At 41.7% G+C, this 11,963-nt stretch overlaps 1 protein-coding gene across 1 annotated transcript; it reads left to right on the forward strand.

Moving 5' to 3' along the window:
• Window positions 1-1,143: 1,143 nt before the first annotated feature.
• On the forward strand, window positions 1,144-8,105 carry PSMB1 (proteasome 20S subunit beta 1). Its single transcript, XM_062489152.1, has 6 exons — window positions 1,144-1,302; window positions 2,540-2,647; window positions 4,110-4,191; window positions 4,640-4,769; window positions 6,386-6,492; window positions 7,828-8,105. The coding sequence occupies exons 1-6, from the start codon at window positions 1,199-1,201 to the stop codon at window positions 8,011-8,013; spliced, it is 717 nt and encodes a 238-aa protein (XP_062345136.1). The 5' UTR covers window positions 1,144-1,198; the 3' UTR covers window positions 8,014-8,105.
• Window positions 8,106-11,963: the final 3,858 nt, after the last annotated feature.

An 11,963-nucleotide genomic window follows, 5' to 3' on the forward strand; every position in this document is an offset into this window, starting at 1 on the left:
CTTGGACCAGATGAGCCCCTGCCTTCCCTTCCAGATGCCGTCAGTCTGTGGGGGTCCCGTGCAGTGCACCAGGCCCTCACAGAGGCTGTGGTTCCTCACCTTGGAGCTGTACAGAGTTCTGCACTGCTGCGCTGCCACCTGTGGCTCTCGCTGCTCTATGTGCACAGTGCCCATGGGGTCTACAGCTACCATGGCTGTGCTTCCCAAGCAGGGCAACACACTTCTCAGGAGCACCATATGTGTCCCCTCCATCTCACTGTCCCTGCCCTGTCCTTCTCCCCTAATACCCTTTAGAGTTTCTGTCCCAGCTCTTCCCACTTGGTTCTATTTGTGCTGCGGTCTCTGGCACCACACCCCATGGCCCACCTCGAGGACTTGGTGAGACCCCATCTGTGTCCCGCTCAAGAAAGACCTGGACCTGTTGGAGCAAGTCCACCAAGATGCTTAGAGGGATGAAACACCTCTTGTACCAGGAAAGGCTGAGACAATTTTTATTATTTGGCCTGGATAAGAGAAGGCTTCAAGGTAACCTATTAGAAAAATGGCCAGGGACTTTTCACAAAAGCATGTAGTGACAGGACAAAGGGGAATGGCCTCAGACTGAGGTGGCTTAGGTTAGATATTTAGGAGGAAGTTCTTTGCTGTGAGGGTGGTGCGATACTGGCACAGATTGCTCAGGGAATTTGTGGCTGCTCCATCCCTGGAAGTGTTCAGCGCCAAGCAGGATGGAGCTCTGAGCAGCTTGGTCTAGTGAAAGGTGTCCCTGCCCGCGACAGGACTAGATGATCTTTAAGGTCCCTTCCACCTCCAACCACCCGATGATTCTATGATTCCCGACTCCTGCTCTTCACAGCGGTTCCAAAGGCGCTCTCCCTCACAGAGCAGGAGCTCCCGTGCTGCCCACCCGCCCAAACACGAGGGGTGTGCGATGGCCTCCCCACAGCTGCTGATCAGCCTGCGTGTTTCCCCGAGTGCATACACAGGTGACAGGGCAGCGCTTGGACAAGAGCCGATGCCGGCGCTGCCCGGGCACACACGGGCGAGCTCCGCTCCGCGGCCCCGCCGCCGCCCGCCAGGAGGAGGAGAGGAGAGGCGCTGCCGAGAACCGAGAGGAGGCAGTGCTGCCCTCCCAGAGCGGCTCCGCTTCCGCCTCCGGTGCCGCCATTTCGTCGTGAGACAGCAGCGCTCGCCGGCCGCGATGCTGTCCACAGCGGGATACGGGCCCTCCCGGCCCGAGACGGGCTACGGGCTGGAGGCGCCCGTGCAGCGCTACCGCTTCTCGCCGTACACCTTCAACGGAGGGTGAGGGGCCCGGGCAGGCAGCGGGCGGGACGGGACACCCTCGGCTCGGGGCCCGGGGCCCGGGGCCCAGGGCAGAGCGGCGCCGGGGTGGGGCTGCCTCTCCTTACTCCTGCTCTCCTCGGTGCTCATGCGGGTTTATCTCCTCTTAAACCTGCGGGTTTATCCCTCACGGTCTCCTCTTTGTAGGGGGAGAACGGCAGCACAAGGAGCTGGGCTCGGGTCTTCCTTGAGGCCTTGCAGCCTTTCAGGGTGTTCTTGCCTGTCCGTGTGGCTTTTGGAACACCCGGGATCCCTCGACTTCGACTGTACGCGTCTTTTGTTCCCCAAAGGGAAACAAAAACAATCCCCAAAGGGTTGTTTCTTTGTAGTGGCTTAGGAAACCCAGGTAATGGTCCTGTTACAGAATCACCGAGTTGTTAGGGCTGGACAGCAGCTCTGGAGATGATCCAGTGCAAGCCCCCTGCTAAGGCAGGGTCACCTCGAGCAGGTGATACCAGAACGCATCCGAGTGGGTTTTGGATGACTTCAGAGAGGACTCGAGCTCCCTGGGCAGCCTGTTCCGGTGCCCTGCCGCATTCAACGTGAAGAAGTTTTTCCTCGTGTTGAGGTGGAACTTCTTATGTTTTATTTTATGGCCGTTGCTCTTCACTGTGTTGCTAGTAAGTGTGTTACTGGGTTGAGCGCTACCTTGCTGTAAATGTTAAGGGCAGGTGATGTTTTACATATCTGAGTTGGTGGCATGATCTGGCCATGTTGGTTTTCCTTATGATGACTACTGTTTTTTAAAGGACATCTCTTTGTTACTTAATGGTAGTGCACCTGTGGTGATCACAAAACTATTTGTTAGAAAGTAGTAACACCAGATTTTAAAAGTGACATTTATTTAAGCGTAGAGATACTGTTGCTCAGTGCTTTGCTTGCTTTAGAAGGATGAGTCATTATCAGGCATGTAAAATACCTCATCCAATGAGTCTGGTTCTTGTAGAGTCTCTGTTTTACCAGGTTTCCATACAGTTTAAATCAGAGTAGAGGACCATATGCATGTATTTTTTTCAGTCTGTCTAGTGTCTTCTTCCTTCAGTGTTGAGTAGGGATGTGCATAGTGGGAAACATAGTGAAGAATAAAAGATGCTTGCCAAAACGTGAGTCTGGGTGTAGAATTACTACATCTAGTTAATTTCTGTGTTGCCTAAGATGTCTGTGCTGAAGGTCATGACTTATCAATACTCTTTTTAAGGACTGTGCTGGCGATTGCTGGAGAAGACTTTTGTATCGTTGCCTCTGACACACGTCTGAGTGAAGGCTATTCAATTCACTCCCGGGACAGTCCAAAATGCTACAAGCTGTAAGTCCAGATCTGCAAGGATTGAAAAAGATGAATAATATTCTGTATTGCTGACCATGTCACCTGCATACTGCTTTAAGCAGAATTCTTAGAAGAAGCAGCACAGTAACAAAATAGATTTTGGAGTCTTGGTGACCTTTATTGTCATGCAAGATGAGATGTGATGTTGTAAATATAGCCAGATTTCTTGTTTCATGCTCATCAAGTTAGGACAGAACATTTTTAGCATGATGCAAACCTTAACATGCTTTTTTTATTTTTTTTTTGTTAGATAATCAGAAGAATTTTTCACTTAACTAGCAAAACTTAATCCTATGATAACTCATTCAGCTTCATGAGGAGTTCTGGTGATGGTATGCAAGTGTGCCCACTGCTGCCAGTTGTACTGCATCTCTCTATTTAATTACCTGGCATTTTAGAGAGGTGTTTGTTTTAGGAGAGGTAAACCTATCAGTAGTTCCTTAATTGAACTTTCTGTCCTCATTTAATGCTTAGTTTGACTCACCTGCATAGCATCTCCTTGGTTTACAGCTACACATTATTTATGTTCATTTTACTGCAGCAGGTGCTTGCCTTGTAGGCTGTCGTCAACTAAGTAAACATTTTTTTTCTTCTGGGTTATTGTTTCTTTTTCTAAATTGATGACATGAAATCAAAATAACTTGGATTTCTCCTGGCTAACTTGCTACTGCTATATTTCTGACTCTCTGATACTGTCCAGGTGGAGATTAGTCTGGTACAGTATACATACTGCTCACAGTGGCTTTGTGTAATTCCAGTGGCAGGCTGAGATAAGATTTTGTTTTAAGATGTCTGCTGAGTGACTGCTTTGGGCTGGTCTGTGTGTGTTAATGCTTCTAGATTCTTTTCTATTTCCTAGAATTAAAATTTCAAGTGTGTGTTCCTGTGGTTAGGGTTCATAAAACATTTCAAAACTGGGCAGAGATAAGCTTCTGTAGTGCATCTGCAGCCAGATAACTTCTGTTTGTGCTGGCACAGAAGCCACCAAAACCGTAAATGTCATGTAACCATTGTGCAAGGTTAAAGCAACCCTCTGGTCTGAAGTAAAAATTGGACTGAGTGATGGGATCTGTGGTTCTCCTGTGTAAAACAACAGGTCTTACAACAAGACTGAATTGCTACAGGTGGAGTCAGTGCTGCATGAAGAAATGGTGACTTTATTTCTGTCAATCTTACTGACAGCTGAAGAAGGAAATGAGTTGAAGAAAGACATCTGTGTGGTCCTGCATTTAATGAGTGCTCTTCAAGATGTAGGTTTCAGGTGCCTTTTACACACCACAGATCTGTTACTACATTTTAGACAACTGTTTCTGACAGCACTAGGAAAACTGAAAATACATTTGGTGTTTTCATAATAACCTACTGTGTAAGAAATTGCTTCATGTGTAAGAAATTAGTTCATGCTAAGTTTAAAATTGCAACAAAATTTTACATTTTTCAGAACAGAACAAACGGTCATCGGATGCACTGGTTTCCATGGGGACTGCCTTACCCTTACTAAAATTATTGAAGCCAGATTAAAGGTAGCTACATATCTTTCTGTATTTAGAAATTTAGATTCTTTATATTATACTTGAGACCAGTAATATGATATGTTTGAAATATAACTTCTACTGTTTTTTTTCCCAAGTGTTTGTGTCATAACTGTTTTGCTGGGGAAGGATCTGGCAGCAAAAATTGGTGCTGTGTTCTTATGCAGTGGGACACCACAAATTTACAGAATGGAAGAGCTGGGGAGGATATTGCAAATGTGGCAACACCTTTTAATTACAAAAATTTGAAGATATGATCATCTTTGGCTTGTAAAGAGGCTTTATCTTTTAAACCAGCATATTTTCACTAATTGTGCTGGTTAATAATTTTTCTTAGCGTCAGATTCTTCTGTAGTGAGAAATTACAGAAAATGTAATTCTTATTGAATGTCAGCTTTAGTGTTTGACTTTTTTTTTGGATGTGCTCTACCACTGGCAGATGTACAAGCATTCCAACAACAAGACCATGACTACAGGGGCTATTGCAGCAATGCTGTCCACAATCCTGTATTCTCGACGTTTCTTTCCCTACTACGTTTACAATATAATTGGTGGACTCGATGAAGAAGGTAAGACTTCAAGCAGAAAAAGAAAAAAAAAAGGGGGGGGCATTTCTGCAGGGTGGATTTCTAATCCCATTACATCTCAGGTGTATTGATTGAATGACAAAGTTTGTGTTCCTGTTCCTAACCCCACCTGCCTTTAGGCATTATGGTACTTACACAGATCAAATACATGTTATGTATCTGGCTTGTTTCCTAGTTTTTGTTATTCACTTGATTTTTCATTTCTGAAGGTCTGGAAGTCTAAAAAGCTACGTTATAATTATTTGATTACAAGTAAAAATATCTAAAGTGAAATAATCCAGTTATTTTCATACTGGAAAACTTTACAACTGTTTTGCTGGATTTTTTTAATTGGATCTTTAAAGTAGATGTCACCAGTAAAATTGTGTGTGTTTCACTCAGACCTTTGAGTGTGGTAAAGACTATTTAATATGAAGACTTACTCCAGGCGCAGGTTTCTACAAAGTTATTTCTAAATGTTAACGAAACTCTAGTGAAAATCATGACTTCTGCACAAAAGCTGTAGTTTAAAGTACAGCCCTTTCAGAATTTACTGGGCTCCTGTCCAGTAATTCGGTTGAGTTGCTGAAATACTGTGTTGTCTGGCTTTGAGGAGAAGCTCAGAGGTGGTCTCGTTTGGATAATTTCAGCCAATGCCTGCAGTTTGTTTTACCATTTAGTTATACTGCTTTCCCAGTCTTGCTAAGACATGTCTGTGATTTGTGGGATCTGGCTGGGGATTAGTCTGCCCTGCATAATGGTAAATCTCGGATTATAAGGGTGCTGTAGCAGCTGATAAGAATCAGAGTGCAGGTTTGCTTACATGGACTAAATTTGGGTCCAGCTAGATTGATTTTTGATTTGGCTGGCTTTCTCAGGACTGTTCAGCTCCTGTGCTCTGCTGCCAAGTACACTGGCCAGGTAATTGAGTTGGGTGCAGCCTGTCTGAACAGAAAGGCTGGGCTTGACCAGCTGCTGCATTCTGACTGTCATGTCCTGGTGAAAACCCAGTGCTTTAGAGCTACCGTGTGTCTGATGTTGGTGCAAGCCATTAAACTTTGCACCACCTGGTCTGGCTGCAGAGGGAAATGTGCAAGAGACCTGAGCATCATCCCTGGTTCTGGGAGTGTGATGCAGAGGCATCCAAGCATGCTTTCTGGAGGTAATTCAGGTAATGTATCACTCAGTAATGATGTCTGAGCTTCTTGTTTGTGTTTTCCTTGGACCCCCTGGGGCTCTTGGTGCTGCACTACACTCTTGCACATTTTTCTGCTTTGATTATTCTGCATCAGCATTTTTTCTGTGGTGTAGGAAACTGTAGGAAACAGTAGTACTAGTACTGCTTTTAGAAACTAGTACTGTAGGAAACATCTGTTGAAGCATAGTTGTGGCTTAAATAAAGAAAATAACTTTGGACACTGTACCAGGCTGCAGGCATAGCGAGTCTTCTGTAAAAAGCATCATCTGAACATACTCAGTGTTGTTTGATAAAGGTTTACTGGAATCTGCAGTGTTCCAGACACTGCTTATCCAGAGAGCTGGTTTTGTTGAAAATGGCTGTCAGTGTTGAGCATCTTTCTTAATTGTGATTACATACCTTTTCTTTTTTTTTCTTTCAGGGAAGGGAGCAGTTTATAGCTTTGATCCAGTGGGCTCCTATGAGAGAGATTCTTTCAAAGCAGGTGGATCAGCAAGTGCTATGTTGCAGCCTTTGCTGGATAACCAGGTAAAATAGCTTGTTGGCTTTTGCTTTGGTTTGTTTATTTCCTTATCTCAGTAAACATTTATGACTTTCAAATTAGTGCTTTACTTCGGGAGATTATTACTTATTAGAGAAGTTTTATATCTATTATCCTGGTAGGATCTGGTAATCCATACGTTTATAAATTATGTGGCTTTACTTTCTCAGGAGAAATCAGTTTTGCTTTGGGATCTGTTCAGGTTTGTAATACATTATTAATAGTGGAGTGCCTGTTGAAAAGACAGAAGTGTTTTAATTGGGAAGTTATGTTTATTGTAGAAGTTGTTTGGAGGGGGTTTTTTTTTCTGGGTTTTAGTATGATAACATAAATATGCCTGTTACTTAGTATGAAATAACCCTAAGTTAAGAAGATAGAATTAATACATACATTTTATCATTTAACATACCCTTGTTTAAGTCTTCAGTTTTTTACAACTCACATACCATTTTTCATTAAGAGTGTTTTTACATAAAACTGCTGGAAACTTACTCAGCTAAATCTGTCTGAAATATTTGAGGAATATTTTTGTATTTAGTTGAAGCTGTTAATGATTGAATGGGAGAAGTACCAAAGCATGTTTTACTCATTTTAATTTTTTGACATTGGTGTTGGCATTTAGTCACTTGGACCTGATGTCAACACAACTTTTGTGCTTAGAAAAGTAGTAAGCATTCTTGAGTCTTAGCAGATAAGAAATGAATAGATTATTTCCTTTTTTAAAAAAACTTTATTAACTGAAAGAAATACATTCTGCAAAAACCAAGTAGTCATAAGTAATTTTTTTATTGCTTATGGGTTTCAGGCAAAATATGGGACTCTTGTCCTTCACCTGTTCTGATGCTTAAGTTGACACTTACATTTATGATCTAACTTCCACTATTTACTAGGACCAGATATTCTCCAATACAGACTTAGTTTTGAAGTCTAGGTATCTTAGGGAACATTTGCTTTTAAGAAATGTTCCTAACTATGAGTGAACAGAGAAGAAAAGGCTCATGTGCAGTTCTGGTGCTGCCAGCTTTGTGATACGTTTGTGAAGAATTGGATCAGATGCAAATGTTCCTTGTGATCTAGTACATGCTGAATGAGCAGGAGGAGCTAAGCTGGCTGTATATTGGACCTGCTTCTAGTTAATTTTTTAAGAGTATCAGTAGTGGCAAAGCTCTCAACTGTTAACTGGAGAAACACTTTTTCAGCTTTTGGGTTTTTAAAATAGACAAGCCATTTCTTCTTTTTAATTTGTCTAAGTCTGTTCATTCTAGTGCAGAGACTGAAACAGTTTTCATAGATGGATAAAATGCATTTTCATATTTTCTTAGATTGGCTTCAAGAATATGCAAAATGTGGAACATGTGCCTCTGACCCTGGAAAAGGCTTTGCAGCTGGTTAAGGATGTCTTCATTTCTGCTGCTGAGAGAGATGTGTACACTGGGGACGCACTGAAGATTTGCATTGTTACAAAAGAAGGAATTAAAGAGCAAACTGTTCAGTTACGAAAAGACTAGTTCAGTTCATGTGTAAGCAAGTTATCCATGATGTACAATTTACCTATGTTATGAAGACATTTGTCTTATTAAATTTCTTCCAAGAAGTTCAACTACCATGCTGCTGAATATTTTCTGTCTTTGTTAGAAAATTGTGTTTTTTAGAAACCAAATCAGTTAGTGGTAAGGAAACAGCTAAAAGTTACAAGTCAGTTTCCTTCATCTCATCTTAATCCATTGATCAGTCCAATTCTAATGCAAGTTTAATCACCTTCTCACAATCCCTTATGCTGCAATATGGGGGAATATTAAAATTTAGGTTCACAGACTATTCTGATAATTCTTTCAGTTCAGCCTTAGTTTAGCAGGTAAAAAGCAATTTGCTCTGTTCATGGTGCCTTCTCTGCACTTCATAGCTTGCTTTTCATATCTTTTATTTCTCTGACGTGCTGTCCTGACATTTGACTTTGTGTACTTACTTGCAAAGACTGTATGGGTCATCTGAAACCAGTATCACTGTGTTAGAGGGAAGAATGTTTAATGGAATCTTTCAGAATTTAGCCCTGCACTCTGCATCTGGGCTCACCACTGCGTGTTTCTGTTTGGTTAATGCCCATAATTTGAAGCATTGTCCCCTTGTGGCTACTGATGGAAAATAACTTAAAATGGAGATTCCTGAATGACTTTTAATGCCTGGGTCCTTTGTTAGCTCTAGTACTGCTTTTGATTCTTGGTAAATTGCATCAAGTGTAGTTTGTTTGATGTGCTGTATCACACTCCTGGAAATTGGCTTCAATATTAGACCTTTAGGAAAAGAGCTGCATTGTCAAGGGCAAGATAATTTTCTCTTGTCCAAGAGTCCTTTCACAGTCTGTAGCTCGTCAAAAAAAGGACATATAAAATATCTCGTTGCTTCAGGTGGCATACTAGTTCCTTAAAAGAACAATTTTGCTGACATGCTTGACCCTACTGTTAACATTGTTTGGATGTGACTAACTGATTCCAGTGCAGCATTTATGACTGCAGTGCTTTATTCTTAGCTCTGGCTGCTCTTCTCCAGAGATGGCAGTTTCAGGCTTTTTAGACAGTTTAGAAAGTGGGCAGCATTTTGAACCTCAGTAATCGTACAACTAATGCTTTTAAACAGACTCTGATGTGTTCAGAAAATCCACCAGCTTTCCCGAAGTGTGAGGGCACTTAACCACTGGGTGCCAGTGTTGGGCTGGGTAAGGAGGGAGCGGCTCATTCCTGGGTAGTTGGGCAGTAGAGTAGGAACTCAGCATCTCAGTCTGAGTAACGCTGGGGCTGAAATCACTAGGTCATGCAAGTCAGAACTTCCTGGCATATTCAGGTGTCTTAAGAGGATATTTAACATTTTCAAGAGCCATCTTAGATGAACAAGGTGGATTGTATAAATGAGTGTAGCTTTATGCTGTCCTGAGGAAATGACACACAATGCAATAATTCCAAGAACAGAAAGCATGTGCCTATTTAAAATACAAATCAGCAATACTGAACTAAATACCTGCTCTGTTACATCTGTAAAATTAAAACACCTTAAACTCAGCTCTCCGATACCAGGTTTATGTTGAATTGCATGAGTAGTTTCACAATAGGCTGTTAGAGCTATAGGCAAAGTTGTCAAAATCTATTGAAACTAAATAGTGTTTCGGTTACAAAGGAAAGCAGAGGAGGGCAACAAATTGACATGCCCACTTTTGGGACTGGTCTGTTTGCAATATACAAGGTCTAAACAGCGATGAGCAACAAACAAGGGGAACTATCCGATTTCTACATGAACTAATTTATTGTTCTTGCAGGATGCCAGATGTGTAGGAGAGTTGCAGTGATTTAACTTAAAAGTATTAATAAATTTGGCTGCTCTTATATTTAAGTGTAGATTTTACACCCAAAATAAATGCATGCTGACAGATTTATGGAATTACTGGCTTTAGATTGAAGTGGCTAGGCTTACCTCTGTGAGTTCTTTCAGAAGAAACACAAGGTAATAAGAGTTTTCAGGTGTCATTTGCAGTTTCAGAAGAGGCACAAGAGCAGGTACCTGTTTCCCTGACGCTGTGTGTCAGTGCCATCCTGTTGGTGCACTTGCAATGATGCGAGATGGCCATTTTGTCTCCTTTTCAGATTTCCCTGCAGAGTACATCTAGCTGAAGAATCAGCAGGGAAAGGAAGATTTTTCACTGGCCCATTGGACTGAAAATAGTATGTTTCTATCACCAAAGAATGTAGCCCCATGTTTGCTCCCTTTGTGGATGGGTTTGGAACCAGTGAGATGGGGAGGTTTGTTTCCCACATTTTTAACTTTCCAGTTATGCCCTGCCCTGATTCCATCACTGCTTGTGCTCTTAAGTGAGGAGTTGCAGGAGTGAAAGGAGATGTGTGAGTACATAAGTATTCACAGGCTGTTCAACTAGAAGTTACTTGCTTATTAGTATTAAAACATCCCAAATGTCAGATGTATATTACGGATGAAAAGCTCTTGTTTTCTTTTTTATTTTTAATCTACCACATTCCCTAGCTTTGTTTATGAAGATTGTCATCACCTCAGGATGAAAGGTGGGAAGGCCCTGACTGCAGCTCTCCTTAGTTTCATGCCTGTACTTCCCATGTGTAAATCAGCTTAGTATTCATCTAGCACTGTGTCTACAATGTAAATAAACAGTTTATAAAGCATTTTGAGTCTTACTTGGTTACAGAAGTGTCTAAGCAGGCTACAGAGGTGCAGCTAGGCAAAACAATTGTAACAATGCCACTTAGAGGTGCTAGAAGCAAAGGGCTGGGTTTGGCAGATCTACTTGGATGGGGATTAGATGTCTTTAATACCATTTGATGTAAGAGAAAGGAGCAAGGGCAAAAATGTTCATCTTGAAAACCTTTTATTAATTTTAAACGTGTTGTGTGTAACTTTCAAGAGAGGGGTGCGCTGCAGGATTGAGATAACCTTGGAGTAAGAACTTTAAGGGTGTACAGCAAGAGCAGGAGCAGGCAGCTCCACATCACCTGCAGCAGTACTAAGGGCTGCCCTAAGGTGGCAATAGCTGCTTGCTGTGTCGCATACCTCGGCACAATTCGCTGCGGGGCGGGTAGAAATAGCCATACATACTTCCCAGTATCCCACTGAAATGCGCTTTGTGGGACTGTTTGTTGAGGAGATGGGAGGCTTTATTTTTATCTCAGCCAAATGGCTGCGTACCCTTGCTTGTGTAAGGGACTGTACAAGGTCAGAATAAGCCTTAAAAACTAGGTTTGTAAAGCAAAGTATTCTTTGCTAATTTTGGACGTGTTTTCAGCAATATTGTTTATGCATCAAATCCATGTTATGTACCAAAGAGGGGGCTTGGTACTAGGAAAAGTGCTTGACAGGACATAAATATTGCATATATGTTCCTAAAACCTTAGTTCACTGTATCAGTCAGGGAGAAGTTTAATTTTCTTTTAACTAAAACCAAGACTTTCTTGAGGCTGAATCATAAGCTGTTATATAAACCAAATACCAAGCTTTCTCACTCTAGGGTGATTTTTTCCTTTTATGCTGAGCTATGCCTGTAGCACTATATATGCCTTAGTGTGATAGGAGCCAGGACCAGGCTGCTAACTAGAGAAAAACATTTAAATGGAAATTTTAAAATACTATATGAAGTACAGTAGTTTGAGGTGGTCCTACAGCATCCTAGTCCTTTATATTCTTAAGTATTTATTTACTTAGGGGACAAAATTTTAATTTTCCACATTTGATAAACCTTGTTTTGGTACCCTGTAATCATACATCCTACCTAGAAAGCTGCTTTGGTAATTTTTTTTCTCTCTATTTAGCAATTCAGGATTTTACATACCTAAACTTGGGCAAAGGTGGCAGGAGCAAGTGGGAACTGATTAAAGCAGCATTCAAATGAATCCAAGCAAAATAAAGTAGTCCTGTTTCTCTCCAGTCTAGCTGAAGATACTTTATG

Source organism: Cinclus cinclus, chromosome 3 (assembly GCF_963662255.1).
Source record: "Cinclus cinclus chromosome 3, bCinCin1.1, whole genome shotgun sequence".
NCBI lineage: Eukaryota > Metazoa > Chordata > Aves > Passeriformes > Cinclidae > Cinclus > Cinclus cinclus.

Bases quoted from the DNA above. Each gene is read 5' to 3' on its own strand.
- PSMB1 (XM_062489152.1), top strand. From the start codon at position 1,199: ATGCTGTCCACAGCGGGATACGGGCCCTCCCGGCCCGAGACGGGCTAC. The intron at 1,303-2,539 runs GTGAGGGGCCCG...ACTCTTTTTAAG, and splicing joins CCGTACACCTTCAACGGAGG to GACTGTGCTGGCGATTGCTG. The intron at 4,770-6,385 runs GTAAGACTTCAA...TTTTTCTTTCAG, and splicing joins TGGTGGACTCGATGAAGAAG to GGAAGGGAGCAGTTTATAGC.